At 53.7% G+C, this 25,385-nt stretch overlaps 2 protein-coding genes across 51 annotated transcripts in view; both read right to left on the reverse strand.

Annotated features, from left to right (window-relative positions):
- The window catches only part of KRTDAP (keratinocyte differentiation associated protein), a 61,599-nt gene extending 59,988 nt beyond the window's left edge, over nt 1-1,611 (reverse strand). The window contains exon 1 of the mRNA XM_512588.5: nt 70-1,611. Coding sequence (XP_512588.1) covers nt 70-156 — 87 coding nt within the window. The 5' untranslated portion in view covers nt 157-1,611. The remainder of the gene's footprint in view (nt 1-69) is intronic.
- Nucleotides 1,612-6,942: 5,331 nt separating this feature from the next.
- On the reverse strand, nt 6,943-23,482 carry DMKN (dermokine). Of its 50 annotated transcripts, XM_009435325.5 has the most exons (21): nt 22,838-23,365; nt 22,380-22,580; nt 22,211-22,267; nt 21,563-21,613; nt 21,148-21,393; nt 19,942-20,010; nt 19,669-19,719; nt 17,970-18,005; nt 17,216-17,269; nt 15,866-15,925; nt 15,679-15,726; nt 15,458-15,505; nt 12,570-12,626; nt 11,876-11,923; nt 10,270-10,317; nt 10,115-10,156; nt 9,695-9,766; nt 8,614-8,637; nt 8,456-8,503; nt 7,370-7,404; nt 6,943-7,261 (listed from the first exon to the last, which is right to left on the reverse strand). In XM_009435325.5, exons 1-19 carry the CDS (start codon nt 23,261-23,263, stop codon nt 8,456-8,458), a joined length of 1,686 nt encoding a protein of 561 aa, XP_009433600.1. In that variant the 5' UTR covers nt 23,264-23,365; the 3' UTR covers nt 6,943-7,261; nt 7,370-7,404. The 50 variants fall into 50 exon arrangements, 45 of the variants coding, with proteins under 45 accessions (XP_009433600.1, XP_063656775.1, XP_009433599.1 ...); XR_010153581.1 differs by lacking the exon at nt 7,370-7,404 and having other exon boundaries at nt 8,338-8,503; XM_063800705.1 differs by lacking the exon at nt 10,115-10,156.
- Between the last annotated feature and the right edge of the window lie 1,903 nt (nt 23,483-25,385).

Raw genomic sequence — 25,385 nt, forward strand, 5'->3', positions numbered from 1 at the left:
AGGAGGTAGAGAGATGGAGGGGTAGGTGGGAAACATGTATAAGAATAAAAATGCAGGTGACGTGCTCACCTCAGGACCACCCAGGGTGGCTCCCTGGGCAGAGTGGAGCACCAGGAGGGAGAAGAGCACCACGGCAGGAAGGACCGGGATCTTCATGGCGTCAAGTTTGGGGTGCTCTGAGGCGGGGCCTCAGTGCTTGCTCTTTATATTGCCAAGGAGGCAGATGAGCACAGAAATGGGGTCCCCACCCCACTGACTCACCCCCAGATCCTGTCGCCCACCCCCGGGGCTCTGGGAGGGGGAGGCATGGACTGTTCCTCATTTGCCTCGGATTTCTCAATTCGCATTCTGCCCCAGGCACGTGGAAGGTAACACTGCAATGGGTCTCTTCATGCAGATGGGGCTGGGACAGAGACAGGTTGGACCTGTCCCTCCAAGGGATTGGCAGTGGTACCCAAGCAACCTCTCCTTTTGTCTTTGTCTCTTTTCGTTATATCCCTCATTCCTCTCTTAGAATTCAGGCTTTTTTTTTTCTTTTTTTTTTTTTGACAGGCTCTCACTCGTTGCCCAGACTGGAGTGCAGTGGTGTGATCACAGCTCACTGCAGCCTTGACCTCCCAGGCTCAAGCAATCCTCCCACCTCAGTCTCCCTAGCAGCTGGGACTAGAGGCACGCATCACCTCACCTAGCTAACTTTTTTATTTTCTTGTAGAGATGTTGCAGCTTTTTTTTTTTTTTTTTTTTTCTTGTAGAGATGAAGATGTCTCGCCATGTTGCCCAAGCTGGCCTCAAACTCCTGGACTCAAGTGGTCTGCCTGCCTTGACCTCCCAAAGTGCTGGGATTATAGGTGTGAGCCTGCGCTCCATGCTCATTCAGGCCTTTTCTTCCACCCTACCAAAATCTATGTAAACTCTTTAGCTTGGCATTGAAGGTGGTCCATGCTCTGAACTCAACCCACCTTTATAACTTCTTCCTTTACTAGCTTTGTACATACCTCACATTCTGGCCAAATTAGACCCCTTACCAACTATATCCTTCTTTTTCCCTCTTCAAAGCATCCGGCCATGCTGTTCCTTATTCCTAACATGGCCTTCTCTCATCTCCAGTTCTCAGAACCCAACACTCATCTTGGATGAAGCTTCCCAGATTTTTCCTGCAATGCCCAGTCCTTCTCTCCACACCTTTCCTTTCACAGAATTCCCATATTCATTCGTTTGTATGTCTCTGGCATTGTATCTAAGTAAGTCATGTTCTCGCCTTGTTTCCCTTTTAGAACATCAAGTTCCTTGAGGTCAGGAGCTGTATCTTGATCAGCTTTACATCCCCCTAGAACCATGGCTCACACAGAACCCAGGTGGAGTCAGCATTGGTCAGATATGATATGTTAGACTTAGTATTCAGGCATCATTCTGCCACAGTGTACATTTTCCTTTCGTGGGGCTGAACCCTTCCATTTTCCAACTGCCCATCTTTTACTCTTGGGTCTTCAGAGAAATGACTGTCTTGAGCTAAGATGGCAAGGAACAGGGAAACAAAAAACAGCTCTTAGGGTGCCCAGTTGGAGATGGGATCCAGGTACCCTGAACTTGGAGTGCCCACTCCATGTCATTGCCTAACCCACCCTGCCCCACCCCCAGTTTGGAAGTTGGATCACCTCACTGTGACACAATGTCCTAGTCAAGCAGCCTTCTCCACAGTGAGGTTCAGGTGGCCAAACCGGCTCCTGCTGTAACAGGGAGGGGCTGGGACATGGACCGGCGCTGTCAGGGCAAAGCAAGACCTTATCAACACAACCTGATGCAATGCACGGTGGCGGTGGCCCTGGGTGGGAGGGCTGGACGGCATCCATGAACAACCTTTATGAACCCCAGAAGCTGGGCACCTCAGCTCCATCCTCACGCTGCCCCCACACCCCAGTCCCAGACATCCTCTTCAGCCTCCTCTGATTTTATAATGGCAGCTTCCCCTTTGCAGAGCTACCTGAGGGAACACTGCTTAGAGAACACTCCCTTAGCCCAGATGGCCACACAGTAGTGGATGTCACAGAGTTGGTGCTCCTGGAGGGGACGAGTTAGAGAATGACTGAGGTGGGTGGAGCACCTCCCAAAAGGTTTTCTGGAGGACACAAGTTCTGTGTAATGAATCCTTGCTAATTAATGAACAGTGACTGAAAAAGCTCATTAGCCACCATTCCATCTGCATAGGGTCGACTCCAGGGAGTGAAGAATCAGACAAAAGAGAACTGATGTTGTATAACCAGCTACGATTTGACAGGTGGGTGAGGGGACCCAGTGCCAGTTTTGGCCTGGGTGATCTAGAGCATCGGTCAATCCAATGCTGTCTTCTGTTTGGCTCTAGAGTCTAATCTGTGATTTTCCTTTGACAATAAATTGCCCTCCCTATGTTTTTCTCTCCACCTGTTGGTATTGATAACAATGTTAGCTGAGTTACTGAGGCTTACTATATGGCAGACCTTGTACTAAGAGCTCCAAATACGTGATCTCATTGAAATGTCCCAGTGATTCTGACACAGGTGGGTACTATAATTACTCACATTCTATAGGCGGGGGAACCACAGCATATAGAGGTTAAATAACTCACCCCAGGTCACACAGCCAGAATGTGACAGGACCAGCATTAGAACGCTGGGCTTCCAGAGCCTGAACCTATATTGCTCCTCTCTATGCTGGACAGGCTATGTTACAGCACATGTAACACCCTGTGTGAATTAGACCCATGTCGTGAGAGTGGGCGGCAGACTGCATCGAACCCCCACAGGTCCCCTTTACAGTGTCCATTGTGGTGCATAGCCCGCACCATCAGAGGTGGCAGCCCCAAGCATAGGTGCATTCATTTAAATGAATCAAACTGCACACTCTTGACAAAATGAAAACGAAGAACTAAGGTTAGTGGCATCAGCCCCCGAATGAACCTGTGATTGCCTCAGTTTCCAGATGCCTCCAGTAGTATAATCATCTTGCCACACCAAGTATGTGTTTACAGATAGGGTTCCGTTTCTGGATCTAGTGTTCAACATTCTGTTTAAAAATAGGTACTTTTTGTATCATGCCTGTAAACACAGGCCAACTACTTTGTGTGCTCAACCAAAGAAATTCTGTTCCTATGCTGGAAAAAAAGCTGTCTGTGTTGGACTCATGATTTGTTTCCACTTGGCATCTTCCTGGCACCTTCTGAGGGTTGTTTTTTGGGGTTTTGTTTGTTTGCTGTTTTTTGTTTTTGAGACAGAGTCTTGCTCTGTTGCCCAGGCTAGAGTGCAGTGGTATGATCTCGGCTCACTGCAACCTCCACCTCCCAGGAGGAGTGATTCTCCTGTCTCAGTCTCCCGAGTAGCTGGGATGACAGGCGTGCGCCACCACACCCAGCTAATTTTTGTATTTTTAGCAGAGACGGGGTTTCACCATGTTGGCCAGGATCGTCTCAAATTCCTGACCTCAAGTGATCCTCCCGCCTCGGCCTCCCAAAGTGCTGGGATCACAGGAGTGAGCCATGGCGCCCAGCTAGTTCCATCTTGACGTGATTTTTGCTGTAAGCGCCAGCTTTAGAAGCCAGTGTCTCTCTCCAAACTCCTCCCTTTTCCTCCATCTACGCTGCCTGAGTAGTTTGTGTTCCCTGAGTTGGGTTGGGCAGATGGGGAAAGAGAGGGGCAGCGGGTTCTCCCTGGGAGAGGGTCCCAGCAGTTCAGATGATGGGCGGCAGGAAAATCTGCCCGATATGCAGCTCAGCTTTGGGTGAATCACGGAGGGTTAATGGAGTCAGGCAGCCGCAGAGACTGGCTCTGCAACATCACATCTCCAGGTCGGCTTGACTTCCTAGCTCCCTCACTGAGAATACCAGTAAGCCTCTGTTTTCCCACAGGCCTGCCCCCACCCCACCCCAAATCTGCCAGAACTTGAGTGTGGGTAGGAGGCGAGGCCCAGCCTGGATTGCCCCATTGTGAGACACACCTAGGGCCTGGCAGCCAGCCTCCTGGGTCTAGGGAGGGAGTGGGGATTCCAAGAGATAGACACTGGGTTTTCGGGGCCTTGGCGAACACTAGGTGGGAAGCCAGGAATCCTGGGAGAGAGAGGCGACTGGGATGTGGAGTATTAGGGGGCAGAACTCAGGGCATCCCTGTCCCATCCCTTCCTCCCTCCGTCGGTGTTGTCACAACCAAGAAAGCAGCCTCATCCACCAGCAGGTGTGGTTTCTTCCTTTGCTGCCCACCCTATGTGCCCGGTGCTTAAACCTCTCCCAGGAAGTCTTCCTGGATTGGTCCCACTTAATTCCAATCCCTCTCTCCATTGGCTAATTTGTAAATATTTATTTGGCTCTTGGTACTGGGGGCTGTAGATGGACAAAAGACCTGCCCTACAGATCCCATGTCCTAGCGAAGGAGACATCATAATGTAACAAAAAATAGATACGCAAACAAGATGACTTCAGAGAAGGACAGGTGCTGCGAAGAAAACGGGGCCATATGATGCTGACAGGGTTTCCTTGGTCGATGGCCTGAGGGCCGAGTGCGGTGGCTCGCACCTGTAGTCCCAGCACTTTAGGAGGCTGAGGCAGGAGGATCACTCAAGCCCAGGAGTTCCAGACCAGCCTGGGCAACATGGCAAGACCCCGTCTCTATTAAAATACAAATTTTAAAAGGTGGCCCAGGGAGGGACACTTGAAATTAGTCCTAAAAGCAGATGAAGCTCTGGCTTTCTGAAGACCTTGGTAACAGCCGCCCATGTCCCCTGATGGCCTGTGCCAGTAGGCCCAGAGGGACGTTAGAGAGGGAGGCCAGGCCCATCGCATAGAGCCGTAGTGAGGAATGGGGATTTTATTCCAGGGCTAATGAGAAGCTGGTGGTAGGTTCCGAGCAGGGGCTCCTTCTTGGGCGTTGTGGAAGAACGGGATCTAAAGAATAAGATGGAAGTTGGGGATTCAGGAGGTCACTGGAGGAGCCCTGAAGGGAGAAAGGGGTACCCACCCTTCACTGGAGGGCCCCTCATGCCAGGGGACCTTAGCCTGCCTCGGGTGTCACTCTAAGCTTTCAAGAGCCGCTTTCAGCTCTTTGGGCCAAGAACATCTCACGAGCCAAGAACCGTGTTGCTCACCTCCGCCTCTCCCCCAGTGCCTCAGTGACTGGGCTGAGGAGACTTCAGCGCCCCACGGGTTTCCACCCCCACCCACGCTCCGGGAAGCTCTCTGTGCAGCGAGGACGGAGCGTCCTCCCTGGGAGGGCCCCGCGCTCTCCCCCCTGTGGCCTCTATGAGGTACTGCAAGGCCCTCCTATGGCGTTGAATTCCGGAGGACAAGTGCAAACCAGCATCAGGATTTCAGGACCCAGGCGAGAAGGGAGGCCGAGCAGAGAAGCGGCCCTCCCAGGCAGGCCGATTGGGTCAGCTTGGTCTCCTCAAGTCAGTTTTGGGCCGGGTTTCTTTCACGTATACATGCACTGTTTGAGGCCCTGTGCCTGTCCTGTGGGTGGAGAGTGACCTAGGCAGATGGGGGCCATGCCCTCAGGGAACTCAAACCTGGAGGGAGTCACTTAGGCTGGCAGGGCGCCTCCTGTCCACCTTTTACTTCCTGTCCCCTGCAGGGATGCCAGGGGGACAAAGGGGTGGGGGATCCTTAATCTGGGCATGTTGGACCAGCTTGGTGGGACTTAGGGGCTCCTACTGCAGACCCCCCCCAGCCCAGTCCCAAGGGCTCTTCAGCGTGGGATAAGCCTGGCTCAGCCTGCGCCGCAGCCTCTCCTGTTTCATTGGTACAGTGATGGGGTGGAAGTGTTCTGCCTCCCTCCCTCTGTATCCTGGAAACACAGGGCAGTCAGTGCCTGTGATAAGGCCCTGGGTTAGATCCAGTGCCCCCAACTTCCTAAGCGCGTCTCCCCAACCACGCCCCCATCCCCACGGCAGCCTGTCCATGTGGAGAAGCACAGTCTCTATCAGCACCTCGCTCCTGTTTCCTGCCCTCTCCCTGACCTTCTGGGACTGACCTCCCGTTTTGAACAACCTCTTTCCCCCTGCTCCTGACTTGAATATTTCCATTGTCGCTTTTTCAGGCCAACAAAACACCTGTGGCTGCTTCAAGTGCAAAAAGAACAGTATTCAGGCCGGGCGCAGTGGCTCACGCCTGTAATCCCAGCACTTTGGGAGGGCGAGGTGGGCGGATCACGAGGTCAGGAGATGGAGATCATCCTGGCTAACACGGTGAAACCCGTCTCTACTAAAAAATACAAAAAATTAGCCGGGCGTGGTGGCGGGCGCCTGTAGTCCCAGCTACTCGGGAGGCTGAGGTAGGAGAATGATGTGAACCTGGGAGGTGGAGCTTGCAGTGAGCGGAGATCGCGCCACTGCACTCCAGCCTGGGTGACAAAGCTGAGACTCCGTCTCAAGAAAAAAAAAAAAAAAGAAGAACAGTATTCAAGCCGGGCATGGTGGCTTACGCCTGTAATCCCAGCAACTTTGGGAGGCCGAGGCGGGTAGATCACCTGAGGTCAGGAGTTCGAGAACACCCTGGCCAACATGGTGAAACCCCATTTGTACTAAAGATACAAAAATTAGCTAGGTGTGGTGGTGCATGCGTGTAATCCTAGCTATTCAGGAGGCTGAAGCAGGAGAATTGCATGAACCCAGGAGGCGGAGGTTGCAGTGAGCCGAGATCGTGCCACTGCACTCTAGCCTGGGCCACAGAGTGAGATTCAGTCTCTAAAAAAAAGAATGGTATTCAGATAGAGGTTGGGCAATGATTATTTTTTTACAGATGAGGAAACTGAGGCACAATGCAGGCTTCTTGTCAGAAATAAAACCCAGGTCTCATCTCTCTCAGCCTCTGTGCTTTATACCAGTTTCAGGCAGAAGGCAGATTAGCTGCCCCTGAATCACTCTTCCATCCTCCCTGAGCCAGGCCATCAACATAGCATTAAAGAATAAAATTTGAGAAAGTCGTAGGGAAACAAGATTCATGTTTTATTTCCACAGAGAAACTCAAAAGTAGGAAGCTCCTCCTTCCTGGAGAACTGTCACAGTGACTTCAGGTCACCAAAGGGAGGAGGTACGGAAAGATGCTGGTGTATCTGACGAGGCTGGTGGCCACTGAAGCACCACAGTGCAGTGGGAAGAAACAAGGAGAGACAAGCTGGGTCCCCAGCCTAGGAAACAGAGGTGTGGCAGCCGGGCCAGGGCTGGCACAGGCTGGGGGCCAAGGGGAGGAACTCCCTGACGACCAGTGCTTTTCGGGGCCTCGGTGGTGGCTGCAAGAAATTGCCTAGAAGAAAGAAAATCAAATGGTAGCACGTGGCCACTCCTAAGCCTGTGGAAACGGGGCATCTTTTCACCCAGTGTCTGGGCACCCACCATTCTTTTGCCGTCCTACCTGTTCGCCTGTGGTGCCCCTCACTTTTGCTCCGCCTAAAACAGAGTTTGTGGTTCTGCCGAGCTAAGCTATCACCTCTCGCCCATGCAGCCTCGCTGCGTCCCACCTCTGAACCCTTCCACCAGGAGGCTCTTTCCTCCACAGTTCCCCTGTAACATCTCTATCCCGGTCCCTGTGCTCCATCTAGAACACCATCTTCTCAGAGCTGTTCCTATGTGGTCCCACCTTAAGGTGCTTTCCGAGGGTCCTAGGTCATTTTCTTTCTTCTTTCTCTCTTGTTTGCTTTCTTTCCCTCTTTCTCTCTCTCTCTTTCTCTCTTTCTTTCCAGACAGGGCCTCCCTCTGTGGCCCAGACTGGAGTGCAATGGTGTGATCATAGCTCACTGCAGTTTTGAACTCCTGGGCTCAAGTGATCTTCCTGCCTCTGCCTTCCAAGTAGCTAGAACTACAGGCATGTGTCACCATGCCTGGCTAATGTTTTTCATTTGTTTGTTTGTTTGTTTTGAGACAAGGTCTCACTGTGATTGCCCAGGCTGGAGTGCAGCGGTGCAATCGCAGTTCACAGCAGCCTCAACCTCCCAAGCTCAGGTGATTCTCTCACCTCAGCCTCCAGAGTAGCTGGGTTTACAATCATGCACCACCTCACCTGGCTAATTTTTTGTATTTTTAGTAGACGGGGTTTTGCCATGTTTCCCAGGCTGGAATGGTTTGTTTTGGTTTGGTTTGGTTTGGTTTGGTTTGGTTTGGTTTGTTTTGTTCTTTTAGAGATGGGGTCTTGCTATATTGCCCAGTCTGGTCTCAAACTCCCAGACTCAAGTGATCCTCCCACCCCAGCCTCCCAAAGCACAGAGAGTACAGGCATGAGCCACTGCACCCAGCCCTAGATCACTTTATTATGGGTCTTTCTACACACCCCACCATGAGGTCCCCTCTTCCTTAACACCTTTAGAGCATGCACCCAGAGCATACCTGACTTCATGTCGCTGCCCACTGAGATCTGAGGATATACCAAGATCCTGGCCCTGCCCCGGGTGACTGTGCCTCCACTCCCAGGATGTGGCCTGGGTCGGCTCACTCTGACACTCACCTACCAAAACTTCACCCACTGCAGCAGGCCAGGTTGCACTCGGGAAGCCTGCCGGAAAAAGAGAAAGTCTGAGTGGCCACCACAGGGTCCCTTCCATACCCTCTGGCCTCAGGCCCCTTCTCTCTCCAGCCAGATGAAGATCAGGCCCCCATACTCACCGAGGAAGAAGGTGAGACTCCCCCCTGCAAAAAGATCAAAGGAAAGTGATGTGGGGCTCATGGCCTCCCTGTACTCTGCCATGGCCTCTGCGCTCATGAAGGGCCCAGCAGCAAGGGCAGGCTCACACCAGGGCTATCACCAAGGTTTTCCAGTCTGACTGTGGACATTCAGGCTGTGGAGTTGGTTTCACAGCACATTTATCATCCTGAGTGCACTTGATCCAAGATGATATTGAACATGGTTCCTGGGCACGTACTGACCAAGGGGGTCAAAAGAGGATAGGCCTCGCTTTGGCCTGCCAGGTAGGGAGACATTGACCACAGACAACCCGGCAGAGTGGAAGCCACAGATAACTCAGCAGAGTGGAAGCCACAGGCAGTAGAAGCTGCATGTCCCTCCTCTCACCGGCCTGTAGTTTCTCGTCTCTCAGTGGAAGGTCCTCTCCCCAAGGGCGGGGACTTTATTGTCATGAGAGATGGAAATACACAGCCTGCTGTTGCTTTGTCAGCCAAATTTGTACTTAGCATATTCATTTACTAATGTTATGAGATTGCCTTCTTTGCAACGGGATGAAACCAAATTCTCACGTATTTTTTCTTTTCATTTCCTTTGTGGAATAAAGCATTCATTTCACCGCCAACCAGGCATCCCCAGGCCAGCCTCCCCTAAGTGCTAGTCTGCTTTCCTCGCCCTCCATTCCATCTTCCCCCGAAAAAAAGGTCCACAGAGAGGGAACCTGTGAGGAAGAGCTGCTTGCGTGTTTTGCAGGTGTCATGATTTTTTAAAGCCTATATTCTTCTTGGAGAGGGTGTTGGTTCTCAGTTTTCTCTGTTGCTGCTGCTCCTTTTTAACCTTTTCTGACTGGGTGGGTGTGAGGCGCATTGAACCCTCCTGCCCTCCACTTCCAAACTGTCTCAGGGAACCCGAGTCTCCCTTGCAAAGGGGTGGGGAGGCCCGGACTCAAAGAGAGCGGGATCCGGCCTCAGGCAACCAACCGAGAGGACCCCGGCAGTGAAAACCTCTCTCCCCATCCCTCATGCAGAGCCCCCAGCGGGAAGACAGGGCGGTTGCCGGTCTCACCTTTGCAGGGGTCTTGACTGAGTACTGCCCACCATAGGCAGTGGGATACGCATGCTGGTTGTAATTGTAGTTCTGTGGAAGAAGTGGGCATGGCGGTTAGAACAGACGGACGAAGGCCATTTTGTCCTGGAATAAACATCCCACCTTCCTGCCTGGACCAGACCTTTCCTAAAACACCTGCCTTCTCCCCTCCTTGTGTCACGTGTTTTCTTTTATACAATCTCCTCCAGCCAGCCAGGGCCCCCACCCTCACCTGCCTTTACTGTCCTAGCCCAAATGGCCACCGCCTCCTCCTCCTACTCCTCCTCCTGCCCTCAAGACCTCTCCCAACTCTTCAAGTGTTACTTGGGAGGTGAGGGTAGGAGACCAAGAAAAGAAGTGCCAGGACGTAACCCAGCGGGTCCATGGTAGATGTCTCACCTTGGAAGTTACAGCTGCCACATCCTGCCATCCTGCACCCGGCTGAGAAAGCCATTGAATGGAGGAGTGAAAGAGAATTTCAGATTGCCCAGACCCGGGAGCAAGGCCAAGGGGGACCAAGGGCCCTGCAGGGTAACCTGAGGACAGAGACTCACCTGATCGGCTCTGCCTGCACGTTTCTGCAGTGATGACGCGTCCGCACCCTGAAAGGAAGAAGGGGCCACAGTTCGTGCCTCCGCAGTCGTGCGGGCATTGCCGGGCTTTCAGAGCCCCAGTTTCTCCCTCACCCCACCCCTTTCCATGTGCTACCTATAGAGAAGGCAGTGAGCCTGGAGGAGCTGATGGCCCAGATAGATAGAAGACAGATATCCACACTCAGCATTGGGAGCCAGGGAGAGAACCAGGTTTGGCAACACCTTCCCCACCCATGCCGTGGGAGAGTTGGCAGCCCCAGCCTAAGACTGAGCTAGAACAAGTGAGCTGCAGCCATGCAGGCTCCTCCGGGGCAGACGCAGGCACCACAGCCCAGCACGCCTTCTGCCTGCACCAAGTCCTGCTGCTACGCCCGTAGGCCCTTAGTCCCTGCACACCGACGCCATGCCCCACCGGGTGCTTGAAGGAGGGGTTGTTATCTGCAGAAGCTGCGTGCTTAGGTTAGCTCTGGACCACAGGAAACAAAAGAAGAGAAATACAAGAAAACAGATAAAGCAATTTAAGACACTGCAGATGCACCGGACACCCCCCGCCCCAGCCCCAGCGCAGGAGGAGAAACTCTAAGCGTTGAAAAGAAGTTCAGTTCCTGCCATCACGGCTTCTCCACTTGGACCGTCCGCCCTGCCACACACACACACAGAGTGACAGTGAAGTCCTGACTCCAGCATTAATTCTGCCTTATCCATACCTGACCTTGAACCTAAACCCCACTGCAAGCCCTAACCCTGAGGTCACAAACTGCTTGACCATGGGCCTCCAGATATTTTTTGCTTGGTCTACTTAAAAATTAAATTAGTTACAATTAGAGATCAGCATCCTGGTTCTTCGTGAAACATCAGACAACACGCCACCCTGTTCACACACGCATGCATGACCGCACTTAGCTAGAGCGCCTCGACCTCCCCCTTCGCAGGGCCCCACCTGTCCAGCCTCATATACTTGGCACACGTAGACACGGGAGCAGGCAGCCTTTGTCTCAGTGCCCACGGGTCCTGTTTCTCAAAGGCTACTGGCCATGCAGAATTGGAGTGTGGTCTTTGGCACCACCCAGAGGTTCTCCCCATCCTCTCTGACCCAGGTCTTCAGACCCTCAGCAGCTGCCTCCACTAGACAGGGACCTGACCCCTGCACACCGCCCTCCCGTTCCACCTCAGCTGTCCTCCCCATGCCCCAGCCTAGGCCCCTTCTTCCCCTGAACACGGTCTCCCCGCACCTGCGCACCCTGCGGTACCCACCCAGCCGTGGCTCCCCTGGGTCCAGGCCAGGCCCAGCAGGAGCAGGAGCAGAGCAGAGGCAGTGGCCGGCTTCATGTTCATGTGCCTGTGGAGGCCCCAGCCCTCGGCCTCGGCTTTTATGCTAGGGAGGTCCTCCCACCCTGCTCCTCAGTGACTCACGGCTTCTCCCTCTCACCCCGCCCCCACTCGGGATTGCACAAAGCCTGGGAAAGTGGGAAGGGAGGGGAAGAAACTGGGACAGACACCTGGGTCAGCGGCCCGCCCAGGGCCCCGAACCCTGTGTCCCAGAGCTGAGAAGTCCTGCCCCCCTTACCTCAATAATTGCTTTCCAGTTGAGGAAAGGAGTGTTCTGTTTGAAATCCTGCAGGGAGAAGGAGGGCAGAGTGGGCCGGGGAGGCAGAACCCACGGGGTGGTCTATGCAGCAAACTGGGGGGGTTTCCAGATCTCGGGTAGGAAGGAGCTTTTGGGTGTGGTTTGGGGTTGGAGGAAGGTAAGCACATGGGAGATTGAGGGTGTCAGCACTTGAGATGGTATTGGTGATAAGATTTGGGTGATAAGATTTGGATGAGCTGCCTCAAAAATGAAGAGGGGGAGTTGGCCGGGCGCGGTGGCTCACGCCTGTAATCCCAGCATTTTGGGAGGCCGAGGCAGGTGGATCACGAGGTCAGGAGATTGAGACTATCCTGGCTAACATGGTATAAACCCTGTCTCTACTAAAAATACAAAAAAAAATTAGCCGGGCACGGTGGCAGGCGCCTGTAGTCCCAGCTACTCGGGAGGCTGAGGCAGGAGAATGGCGTGAACCCAGGAGGCAGGAGTTTGCAGTGAGCCGAGATAGTGCCACTGTACTTCAGCCTGGGTGATAGAGCGAGACTCTGTCTCAAAAAAAAAAGGGGGGGAGTTTTGAAACAGGTGGTTGGAGCAGAGGGTGGCTGCCTTGAGGGAGGCTTGGGGAGAGTCAGGAGGGCCAGGCCCCCAGTTCTTCAAACAGCAAGAATTCTCCTACCTCCCAGAGTCGGCTGAAGTAGAGGAGGGCTCGGGTGCTGGGGGGCGGGACCTGGTTCTGTGGATGAAAGGCGGGGAGCAGGTTAGCAGAGAGCCTGGGCCCACTCACCCACCCCTCCTCCTGCTACTGCCCTATCTCAGCCTTCAGAATGTCATTGTGACTAAGGTTGGGGATGGGAGGAGCTGAGAGTCTTTAGGGACACCAGGAAACCATTTTGGGAAACACAGGGAGAGAGAGAGGCACTAACCAACTCTCCCTGTCCCAGAGCATACAATGTTTTCTATCCCAAGTTCCCCAGCCTCCAGCAGAACCTAATTCTAGCAAAACCTCAAGACTAGGACCTGCCTCAGAGTGTCCCCTTTCCACCTGCCGGGCCTCCTCCAGCCCGTTTCCCGAAGCTGTGGGGCTGCAGCCACCCCTTCCACACCACCCTGGACAACAGCGGAGACGTAAGAAAGGAGCAGAGGCCAGGAGTGTGGAGAAGCTAAGGTTTATTTCAAGGGCAAGGGCTGAGATTAGTGATGAGAGGGTGGTGTTTTAAGGAGGGAGTGTGGGGGCTCCCATCCAATCTGGTGGCTCCTTGTCTGGAGGTCATGGGATGCGAGAGCTTCTCTGGTCCTGGGCAAAGAAACAGGTTTTTTTTTTTTTTTTTTTTTTTTTGAGATGGAGTCTCGCTCTGTCGCCCAGGCTGGAGTGCAGTGGCACGATATCAGCTCACCGCAACCTCCGCCTCCCAGGTTCAAGCGATTCTCCTGCCTCAGCCTCCCAAGTAGCTGGGACTACAGGCGCACACCACCACGCCTGGCTAATTTTTGTATTTTTAGTAGAGATGGGGTTTCACCACACTGGCCAGGCTGGTTTCAGACTCCTGACCTCAAGTGATCTGCCAGCCTCGGCCTCCCAAAGTGCTAGGATTACAGGCGTGAGCCACCGCGCCTGGCCAGAAATAGGTTCTAAGAGAGAGCTTGAGAAATAGGAATTCCAGGGCATCGTGAGCCAGCACAAGGGTATAAGAGACCCCTGCTCCAGAAACCTACAGGGACCTTTTTGCCCACCACTGCTATCCAAACAAACCCAGATATCCTGGCTTGGGCTTAAGAACCCCCTGCATCATCAGGAACATTACACTGCGTTCCCCTCTGCTCCCTCCTCACTCTGGCTGAAGTCCTCAGCTCCCTCACCCCACTGTGAAGAATGGGGCTCCATTCTCTCCCCTGCCCACCTCTGCCCTGCCCTGCTTTCTAGGAGATCTGCCCCTTGAGGAGCTGGCCCAGATGGATCCTGCCTCACTGCGATCACTCCCTCGACTGCCGCCCTAGATGGGCAAAACTGGCAGGGTGTCTGTCCTGGCTCTCTGGGAAGTGTGTGTATGTGCCCCGGCTCTCCCATCAGACCCTAAGTTCCCTGTGACCCAGGAAAGAGTCTTGCTCCTACCAGAAACTGTTCTCTGTGAAACAGAGAGGCCAGATGCAGTGACTCACGCCTGTAATCCCAACATTTTGGGAAGCCAAGGTGGGCAGATCACTGGAGGTCAGGAGTTCGAGACCAGCCTGGCCAACATAGTGAAAGCCCATCTCTACTAAAAATACAAACATTACCCGGGCGTGGTGGCGGGCACCTGTAAACCCAGCTAGTGGAGCGGCTGAGGCAGGAGAATCATTTTGAACCCGGGAGGCAGAGGCTGCATTGAGCTGAGATCGAACCACTACACTCCAACCTGGGTGACAGAGCGAGACTCTGTCTCACCAAAAAAAAAAAAAAAAAAAAAAAAAAAAGAAAGAAAGAAAAAGAAAAAAGAAAAGAAACAGAGAACATGAATCCACTGTAGCTGGGTGGGAACATCTGTACTCTCCTGTCTCCTCAATCTCCTTCCTAAAAGGTCAGACTTAGATTTTCCTGAGCCCAGTCTTCTCTCTTTTACATTAAAGGCCAGAAACTCCACTGCTCACAGGGGCCAGTCAGGTGGCTAAAATGACTGTGACAGGTAGGGACAGTCTGGCCACTAGGGAGTGACCCCCCCACCCATTCCCAACACCCCCCACCTGGGCCAAGCAGCAGCTGTTTCTCAGCTCTAGCCTAACCCCACCCCATGGAAATGGAACCCAGTGTTACCAAAGTTTTTGAAAGAAACCAGAAATCCAAATCATTATGTGAAGTCTCCCCATGTTTAAACTTTGACAATTAATTCATACTCTTAAAAAAAAAAAAAATAGAGTGTCTCAAAAACCCATCCTCCAATCACCAATTGCAGCTTCTGCCGGGGGTGTGTCTGCATGGGTTGTCCACCTGTCCTTCCTCCCCTCCCTTCCAGTCCAGCCCCCTCTACTCTAGAGGTGCCTGTGCTACTCAGGTATCCAAGCAGCCTGGCCAGGGGTTCCCCTGCAAGAGGGAAGGGTAGGCAGGGAGGAAGGAGGGAGGGGTTCTGCGCCCCAGCTGTGTTTTTGTTTGTGCGGGAGAGACTAATGCCTGTCACCCCTGAGGCTCTCGGCCAGTGCTGGTTCCTTTCTCTGGGTGCCCTTCCTCTTGGGACCTCTTAGCTCCACCTCACTCCTCATTCCATGTGCCCTCTAGGAGTCAATCTACTCTCCCCTTAACCTTCCCCATCTCAAAGGGGAAAGTGAGGTTCAGGACCTGCTCGGGTCTATATGTTGAAACAGCAAAGAAGCCCGTCCCCTCTGCTCAACCTCAATCTCAGCTGCTCCAGATTCTCCCCCTCTTTTCAGGTCTCCTCTGTCCTCCCTCCTCCACCCCCAGTGTGTTTAGTTTTTGTTTTTAGCACCGGCCTAAATGCTTCCTCAGTGGCCAGCATCACTGTTTCCCCAGCTCACAGAGCGGAGGTTTAGCTTTCTTCCCTATAGCCCTCTCCGACGAAGATGTCCAGCCCTTACCTTGTTTATGGCATCCCAGTTGATGAAACCCAGCTTGGATTTAAAATTCTATGGAGGAAACAAAAAGAAGAATGGCCAAATTGAGTCATAAGGTAATTGGCCGAGAGAGGTCAAGGGCCACTGCTGACTGTTGGTTTAGAAAGAGGACCCCAGACTGTGGGGCCAAGGGCAGGGGTTGGTTTTCCAAATGCGAGTGAACAGAGCCATCTCACAGAACTCACCTTCCAGAAAGTGTCAAAGTTAAACATCCCAGGAGACGTCTCAGAGTTCTATGAAACCAAGGAGATATGGGATGAGAGAAGAACCCACTTTGTGAGCCCGAGTCGGGAGATCTGAGTGGCAGGAGGGGAGGCGAGGATTGCGTGACACCGTGGTCCCAGCCCACGGTGGAGTGTTGCCTCCACTCACCACAGTATTGACTCCACCAACAGCGTCACCTCCTCCACTGCCCCAGCTCGACCCTTGCCCCTGGGTGGGGAAAAGGGGGACCGATGTCCAAGGCTTATGCTTCCTATCATGCCTGCCACCTGTCAACCTGCCCCGGATTGCTTCATCCCCACCTCGGTCCAGGCTTCCTGTCCTCCTCTCTATAAAGCTGCCTTCTCTTCCTTACACAGCACCAAAAAGCTCACCTGGGAAAGCCTTCTTAGAATGGCTTGCTCCCATGGAACCCCACCCAGTCCCCTGAATCTCAATATTCAGACTCTTGCCTCCATCCTGGTCTGTCCCCAAAACACCTCAAGTAAATGAGATTAGCTAACGTGTAGTCCCACGGCACGCCAAGCACCATGACTTATGTAGCATCTGTCTCCAGAATCTGGACTCCACAACACCTTGGTCTGGTGGTGACATGGAAAGCTGTACAGTAACTGAAGGCTGCGTGAGTCAGGCTTCACTGTCCTCATTTTACTGGAGGAAGCTCAGGCTCGGAGAGGTTAGCTGACTTGCCTGAAGATACACAGATGACATGATAGAGCTGGTGGTGTTTTTAATATATATCTTAAATTTTTTTGAGGCTGGGCATGGTGGGTCACGCCTGTAATCCCAGCACTTTGAGAGGCCGAGGCGGGTGGATCACCTGAGGTCAGGAGTTCGAAAACAGCCTGGCCAACATAGTGAAACCCCATCTCTACTAAAAATACAAAATTAGTCAGGCATGGTGGCACATGCCTGTAATCCCAGCTACTTGGGAGGCTGAGGCATGTAATCCTAGCTACCTAGGATTACATTACAGGATCACATTACAGGTGTGAGCCACTGCACATGGCCTATTATTTTCTTTTTAAAAAGTAGAGACAGGGTCTTCCTATGTTGCTCAGGCTGGTCTCAAACTTCTGGACTCAAATGATCCCCACACCTCAGCCTCCCAAAGTGCTGGGATTACAGTCATGCTGGTGCCTGGCCAGAGCTGGCTTTCGAAACCTCATCTTCTACCTCAAAGCTCAGTGACTTTCTCCTTCTCAACACTGCCTCCCTAAGTATGGAAATCCCCTTGACCATTCTTCTGTTACTTTTATCTGTTTTTTCCCCTTACGAAAGTAATATGGCTCCGATCCAAATCAAAAGGAAGGAAGGAATGAATGAACCAAAGATGGAGATGGGGATCCCAGACCCCTGTTTTGGTCTCTTGATGGTCACTGGACACAGATTCAGAGCAGCTTGCAAGAAGAAACTGATATTTTTGTTTCTCTTCCCAGGATCTTAGCATGCTTCACCATCCCTTCTCCTAAAGCCAACCCTGCCTGCCCCTAGGCTCACCCGATAATTGTCTCCAGAGCCTCCAAGGAGGCGATTGCCCTCTTTGCTTATTTCCTAGGGAGACAGAAAAAGGAGAGGAGTTGATGGGGAGGCAGGCGGGCAGGGGGACGAGAGGGCAGGGAAGCAGGGTGTCGGCGAGGGATTCCTGAATCGGGGGACTGAGACATGAGCATGACAGAGGACTTCCCAGAGGCCTGAGAAAGAGGTCCTTCTCTGAGGGAAGTTCCATCTGCCCTGAGATCTCGTTTCAAGCTCCTGTGGGTCGGGTGGCTGCTCACTTACGATGTGCATAGATAACATCGCCATCTCTGTTTATGTTCATTTCTGCAAGCCGCCCAAAATCCATCAGGGAGGGCTTTGCCAGCAAAGCATCCGAATTCTCCCCTGGCTTTGGAGCTGGAGTGATCCAGGCTGTTACACTAAATTGATTCAAACTGAAGGACCCTGTCTGGGCTGATTGGCATTAGTAAAAAAAGGGGATGCTAGCTGGAGAGCCAGTGGGGGCTGAGGCGGCATAGAGTAGACTGGCTGGTCCCCTCTTAAGGGAGAGGTGGGCTCCTCTGGAGTCCTGCTTTATCTGCTGTGAAACATGGTGAATTCCCAGACCCATCAGTACTTCCTCGTTCCCAGAGCTCTCAGGTAGACCTGGCAGGGATGTGGGACCACCTGTCTGCCAGTATTGCTCCTGGAGAACAGACCTCAACCCCACTTACTGCCGGCACAGTCTCTGACCCCACATCTACCATCCTCTTACCCTCATGTTGCTGGAAACTCCCTGTCCTCTGAAGCCCTGCAGGGTGAGACAAAGAAACACAGACCCCTGCTGAAGATCCTGAGGCCACCCCCGAAAATTAATGTATTGATTTAATATGATTAAGAATCCTAATGGCACTCTCTTTTGGAACTGGTCCGAACACTGACATTTTTTTAGGAGGATGAAAGTCTAAGAATAGGTAAGAAAACACTGGAAAAGATAAATGGTAAGTGAAGATAAGAGGTAGATAGTAACATAACTCTAAAGCTACCATAAATAAAGCAGTCCTGTCCGACAGATTTCCCAGAAACTCCCCAAAATACTAAGGTATTTACAAGAGGCATTTTAAATCAGTGGTTGAAGTGATTGAATACATGGGACTGGGAATATCAGTGAAGTATTTTGGGGAAAATTTTGGTTCTAGCTCATCAATTTCCTCCTCTCTGTTTTTAACCAGTTTTCCCCTCATAAAGGAGGACACAGCTCGGATACAAAGCACAGGGTAAGTCTGGTTAGATGGAGGGGTGGGACTAGACAGCATATAGGAAAACAAAGTCCAGATGCATCCCAGTTAAATTGAAAAAGTGAAATTGCAGGAGTATGCATAGTGCTAGAAGAAAATTACCTTAAAGCGGTACACCAAGAGCAAAAACCATAGAGGAAAAGATGGCTGCTTTTTGACTACTTATATACTTAAAACTGCGGTATATTAAAAAACAAGAAAAGTCCGGGTGCAGTAGCTCATGCCTGTAATCCCAGCACTTTGAGAGGCAGAGGCGGACAGATCACCTGAGATCAGGAGTTTGAGACCAGCCTGGCCAACATGGTGAAACCCCGTCTCTACTAAAAATACAAAAAAAAAATAGCCAGAGGTGGTGGCTGGCGTCTGTAATCCCAGCTACTCGGGAGGCTGAGGTAAGAGAATCGCTTGAACCCAGGAGGTGGAGTTTCCAGTGAGCTCAGATCGCACCACTGCCCTCCAGCCTGGGTAACAGAGCGGGACTCCATCTCAAAAAGGAAAAAAACACAAACTAGAAAGAGGGTTACAAATGGGAAGACATTTTTTTTAAAAAACCAGTTTGTTCCCATAAAAGGTTAGTATCCCTCATAGATTATCTAAAAAGAGATGTCTCTACTCAGCCCCAGCACCTCCGGTCTGGCCTTGCCCCTGGCCACGTGGGTCCTTTCCCACCAACGCCTCACCCAGGAGCTTGTTAGCAACGCGGCTAACAGGCTCAGCCCGACCCAGCCCTGTTAAAGCAACCTGCACTTTCACAAGATCTCCGTGACACTAACTCTCAGCACCACAGGTGCTGACATAAAGCCCACATTTCCAGCAAAACTGGGGGGAATGTTTTTCCGAAGCACTCTGAATCCCCCAGAGTTCACCACAGTCTGTTCCCCGGCTGGATAGAGGACACTTAAGACAATTGTGCTTCTAAAAGGACCGGTTTACATGGAATTTCTCCCAGCCCCATCTGTGGTATAAGGTGAGGTATATCACAGCAAGATTTGCAATTAATTAGTACTTTGGAAATCGTTAGCATTTTTAGGAGTGCATTTGGTTTCTTCTGCCGAAATAGTCAGTTCCCTGCAGACAAGGCAGGAGGGGGTTGAGCAGAGTTGAGTTAGGAGGAGCGGGCACAGTCCTGGGCAGGAACTGCAGTCCCCAGGAGACTTAAGAGACTTTGGCTCTCACCTGAATCCCAGATTCCCCGCTCCCGCGGGCTTCATTCCCTGGCTTTTCACACTGCCGAGGAGAGAAAGGGGAGACTTTCCCTCAGTCCCCTCCCAGACCAGTCCCAGCCCCAAAATGGCAGCATTTTAACCCTGGGGCGAGCCGCTTCCGCTCCACCTCCGCGGCCATCCAGCCCCATCTCCGCGGAGCCTTGGCTCCCCGATCCTGCGAGTGAAACCAGCTGCTCTTCTTTTCCTTCCCGCGGTTGGTGGGAGATTCACGCCAGCCACTCACCCCGGGTTTATGTCCATTTCCTCCGCCGCTCCCACCGTGGTTGCCGGAGGAGGAGCCGGTGCTGGATCCCTGCAGGGGAAAGCAAGATTTCAAACGCTGTCCTAAAGGACCTAAAGGGGACCCAGTCGTTCCCAGCGGTGTTACAGATTTGTTGGAACCCCAATCAGATTCCAGTCCTCTTTCCAACCTCCAGACCTTCCCCCTCTTTAGCCTGTTGGTCGCTGCAGGAAGTTATTCCGAGCATGGAGAAGGCCAGGTGTGGCCGAGGGTATTTGGAGAACCTGAGCTGCTGCCCACCGCAGGCCGGGGGTGGGAACCCCTGGAGCCCGGCCGCGCAGTAGCCGCGATCCTGCCACCAGAGGGCAGCAAGTGGAAGGGACCCTAGAGCCCTCACCTGGGAGCGGCCGTAGCTGCCTTGGTCACCATTCCCAGAACTGCCCTAGATGGGGGAGAGGAGGATCATACGGGGAGCGGCGCATGAGAGCAGCTCAGGTTATTCGGCTTATTGTGTCCACGCACCTCCTCCTGTCTGACACTTTTCCCGACCCCCGAGGAAGCCAGATGTGGCTCCCTCTCCAGCTCGACTCCAAGACACGGGATGGGAGAGGCCGTCAGCCAAGGGGTTGGACAGGCCATTGACCAGGAGGCTGGAGAGACTGCCGGCTCTGGAGTCAGTGAGGCCCGGGGCCCTGGGGTGGCAGCTGCGGGGTCACAGCGCCCCTTCCTGCCCTCACACCCATCGTGCAGGGGCCCCATGTGTGAATGTCGTCTGCACCGTCGCTCTGTCAGCGTCCGTAGGTCTCCCGGATCACAGTCCTGCCCCCATTCTCCTGGGAGCTTCCCAGACAAGTGTCATATTCTCCCATGTCCCCCTCTTTCTCCGCCACCCCACGGTCTCCTGAGACTTGCCAAGTGGACTTGACTGCAAGAGCTTAGACAGGCGGGATAACGTCACCATCACAGAGTGGAAAATAGGGATACAGAGTCAGAAGCTGTGGGGTGGCTCTGGCAGAAACGATAGTGCACGCATCAGGGGCACAGCATGGGTGGGGAACAGGAGGCTGAGGGAGCCTCAGGGTGACGACTATCAGCGAGGCTGCCTATCCTGGGGCAGCGGCAGCTTTCAGAGAAACTTGGAGCCCTCTCCCGGCAGGGACCACTAGGGCCTCACCCCATCTCAGCCTTCCACAGAGGTGCCAAACTCACCCAGGAGGACTCACTGCCGCTGTCACCTCTGCTGCCACCATTGTTGCTGCTGCTGCCACCACTGTTGCCACTGCTGCCACCACTGCTGCTGCCACTGCTGTTGCCACCGCTGTTGCCGCCACCGCTGTTGCCACTGCTGCCACCACTGCTGCTGCCACCACTGCTGCTGCCATTGTTGTTGTCACCATTGCTGCCACTGCCACTGCTGCCACTGCCACTGCTGCCCGACTGTGAGCCGCTGCCTCCCTGAGGGGCAGGAAGGGAGCAGGGCTGGGATTAAAGACAGAGCACCAAGACGGGCCCCTCCTCCCTCCCTCTCCACCCAGGCCATATTCCATGATGCCCAGTCTAAGGGGAGCAGAACTTCTCCAATTCCTCCTGGTGCACAACTCCTGGGTTGCCCCTCTCCACTCACCCCAGAGTTGCTGGAGCCTCCGCCTGAGCCAGATGGTGGGGGGTTAGTGCACTGTCGAGGGAAAGGGATGGTGAGTTTGGGGACGGTGAGTTTGGAGACTTTGGCCTCAGCCATGGACACAGGCCAGGCCTCTCCCATTCTTTAGGGCTTGGCTTCCTTTCTCCTAATGTGTTTCTCCCACCTCCCCTTCCCATCTGCCTCCTCCCCAGGCCCAGGCCCGTCTCTTCCTTTTTTTTTTTTTTTGAGACAGGGTCTCACTCTGTTGCTCAGGCTGGAGTGCAGTGATGCGATCTCGGCTCACTGCAACCTCCATCTCCCAGGTTCAAGTGATTCTCCTGCCTCCGCCTCCCAAGTGGCTGCGATTACAGGCGCATGCCACCATGACCGGCTGATTTTTGTATTTTTAGTGAAGACAGAGTTTCACCATGTTGACCAGGCTGGTCTTGAACTCCTGACCTCAGGTGATCCACGTGCCTTGGCCTCCCAAAGTGCTGGGATTACAGGCGTGAGCCACCTCGCCCAGCCCCATCTCTTCCTCTCACCCCAATCCCTCCACTCCCCCATCTTGCTTTCCTCTTTGTCTTTCCCCAGCTCTCCGTAGCCTGCACCCAGTGGCTTCTTCATTTGTTCCCAGCCCCTTCCTCTTACCCCTTCATTCTGGTTGCTGGCTCTCACTGCACCGTAGCCAGGCTGGGCCACAGCTCCCTGCAGAGAGGGTGAGACTGAGAGTAGGATCCAGAGGGACCAGGGAGGCACGCGGAGCATGTGAGCTTGGAGGGAGGGAGGTGGCAGGTAGCAGGTCTGGGGGTGACTTTACCTGAGTGTTGGTCCCAAAGTTTGGTGGCCCTCCATTGCCTCCTTGACCCCAGGGAGCTCCCTGAGGGTTGATTCCAAAGCTGCCTGCTGAGTTTCCGGGGTATCCGTGGACCCACGGAGTCCCCAGACCTCCAGGATTGCCCTGGCCCTGGCCTCCAAGGCCACCTTGAGAGCCAAAGATGCCATGGCCTCCAGAAGTTTCCTGCAAGAACAACATACCTGCACTTAGTGGGACCATCTCTGACCCTGGTAGAGAAGAGCCAGGGCAAATCATAGAGAGACTGGGAGAGAGACAGGCAGAGGGACTCCAGGGTGGCATAGGATGGGGGCGGAACATAGAAGGAAGCTGCCCCAGAACTGCAAGTAAGAGATCCATCCATCCTTTCAACCATTTCCCAAGAATCTCAGCCCAGCAGCCCACAGCCTCCCATTTCCACACGCAGCCCCACAGCCACTCACCCAAGCACCACTGTGGTCAGGCACCCCCTGCCAGGAGCTGCGGACAGCATCTGCTCTGTGTCGAATGACGTCTTCCGCCTGTCTGCCAATCTCATGCCCAGTGTTTCCCAGAGCATGGGCTGCTTCCCCGACCCTGTTGCCCAAAGCATCTGCTGCGCCAAAGCCTGGAACCTGCCTGACTCCAGTGCCAACTGCTTCTCTGGTCCCTTGGCCAAGGGCCTCACTGACTTTAGAGCCGGCTGCCCCTCCGGCCTCTTTGCCAATGGCCTTTCCCACCCCTTGGCTCAGGGCGTCTCCCATGCCATGTCCGATGGCCTCCCCAATATTTGTCCCAGTGCTTTCCCCTCCGCTCTGCAGGGGGCCAGCCTCCCCACTGCCCAGGCAGAGGGCCAGCAGGAGGCAGGCCAGGGACCCCTGGAACTTCATCTCTGCCCAGCCCCCTCTCTCTCCAGAGTGTCTTCCTCCCACCAGGGTCTCCTCCTTGCTGCCCTTGCTCTGCGTCTGTGTGCCCTCCTCTGTCCTCCTCCTTCGGACTCCCTGTCCTCCCTCCCTCTGGGTCTGCAGCCTTCTCTCTCCTGTCCTCAACTGCCCGGGCTTCTCAGAGTCCACCTCCCTGTCACTACTCCTTATACTCTAGGTTGGGAGAAGGTGACAGGGCTGGGCAACCTGAGGTCCCTCCCCGCAGTGACTCAGGGCCCAGCCACCGATAGGGTAATCAGCTGTTATTGTGAGTCTGAGAGTCTCTGTCGAAACAGAGAGTGAGCTGCACCAGGGAGGGAGGGAGGGATAAACGGATGAGGTGATGCAAAAGTGCTCCCATTTCCCAACCCCAGGCATTCGGGGCACTGGGTGGGGGCAGGGGCATCCAAGGAGACAGGTTGTCGTTGGCTCCTGGAGGCGGTGGGGTGGGGGCAGACTTAGAAGAGAGGAGTTACTGGCAGAACCCCACCAAGGGAGTAAGGACAGGGAAGCCCCAGGGGACAGGACCCACCCAGGCTCAGCCAGCCTGGCTCAGGGGCTCCAGAGTGACAGGCACTGCCCGTCCTCGGCCTTTCTCGGTTTCAGCACCTTAGCCTCTCCTCTCCCTCTCCCCTCCCGCATTGCCACCTACAGGTGACTGCCCTCTTGTTCCTCCACCCCTTCCAGCCTGCAGAGAGAGACTGGCAGTCACGGGGCTGCGTGTCAGCTTCTGAAGTTCTGGGGAGAGCCCCCGGGGGAACCCTCGGTGTCGGGGAAGGAGGTGGCTGTAGCCCTTTGAGTGGTCAGCAGGGTGTCTCAGCGTTCAGGCTGCTCCCGGCTGAGAAAGCTGGGCGCGGAGCAGGGCAGCCGGGCGCGCCAGCCACCCCCGGGGAACGAGTGGGAGGGAAGGCCAAGGGAGGGAGCCGCTGACCCAGGCGCCCATCCTGTTTACGCAGCCCTAGAGGGGCACGTGTGAGTATAAGCGCCTATGAGGGGCGGGACTGGGCCAGCTCACCCCACCCATCCCCCAGGCCAGGGGCCAGGGCAGCAATGGCAAGCGAGAAGAGGGTAGCGCAAGGTCAGGAGCCATCCGTGAGCACCACAGCCCTCTACCCAGTCCCAGCTCGGGATACAGAACCTGGGAGCCTCCCCCCCGCCTCACCCCTGCCCAGCAAGTGTGGCTGCTTCTCTATTCCCAGGGGCCACAGGGCCTCCCACTGTTTCGTATCACTGGGGTTCATCGCCCAGTTAGGAGGGGCCAGTTTCCATCAGCCTTTCTCAATGTCTCTCAGTCAGTCTCTCTCTTCTCTCCACCCCAATATCCGCACCCCAGCTTATAACATCCAACACTTCTTACCTTGTAAACACTATCCCCATCTGTCCTCCTCAGCAACTACTTCCCTGTTATTCCATCTCTAACTCGTTAATGATGATCATAGCGATGGTGGTAATAATAATAATAATAATAATAATTACAGCTCCAGCTTATCAGCGGTTCTGTATGTACCCAGCATTGGACTAAGCACAAGCAGTTTAAGAATTATACAACTCTGGGAGATAGTTCTTTTTTTCTAGAGACAGGGTCTTGCCCAGGCTGGAGTACAGTGGCACAATTATAGCTCACTGCAGCATCGACCTCCTGGGCTCAAGCAATCCTCCCGTCTCAGCCTCCCAAGTAGCTGGGACTATAGATGCACACCACCACACCCAGCTAATTTTTTTTTTCTTTTTGAGACAGAGTCTTACTCTATTGCCCAGGCTGGAGTGCAATGGCGCAATCTTGGCTCACTGCAACCTCTGCCTCCCAGGTTCAAGTGATTATCCTGCCTCAGCCTCCCAAGTAGCTGGGATTACAGGCACATGCTGGGCCTGTAATCCCATGCTGGTCTAATTTTTGTGTTTTTAGTAGAGACAGGGTTTCATCATGTTGGCCAGGCTGGTCTCGAACTCCTGACCTCGTGATCTGCCTGCCTCGGCCTCCCAAAGTGCTGGGATTACAGGCATGAGCCACCACACCTAGCTTCCAGCTAATTTTTTAATTTTTATTTTTGTGGAGATAAGATCTTGTTGTGTTGCCCAGGCTGATCTC

The sequence above is a fragment of the Pan troglodytes genome, chromosome 20 (assembly GCF_028858775.2).
Source record: "Pan troglodytes isolate AG18354 chromosome 20, NHGRI_mPanTro3-v2.0_pri, whole genome shotgun sequence".
In the NCBI taxonomy this organism is placed as follows: domain Eukaryota; kingdom Metazoa; phylum Chordata; class Mammalia; order Primates; family Hominidae; genus Pan; species Pan troglodytes.

Bases quoted from the DNA above. Each gene is read 5' to 3' on its own strand.
- DMKN (XM_009435324.4), bottom strand. From the start codon at position 23,263: ATGAAGTTCCAGGGGTCCCTGGCCTGCCTCCTGCTGGCCCTCTGCCTG. The intron at 22,268-22,379 runs GTAAAGTCACCC...CCCTCTCTGCAG, and splicing joins ACTTTGGGACCAACACTCAG to GGAGCTGTGGCCCAGCCTGG. The intron at 15,506-15,678 runs GTGAGTTCTGTG...TTTCCTCCATAG, and splicing joins ACTTTGACACTTTCTGGAAG to AATTTTAAATCCAAGCTGGG.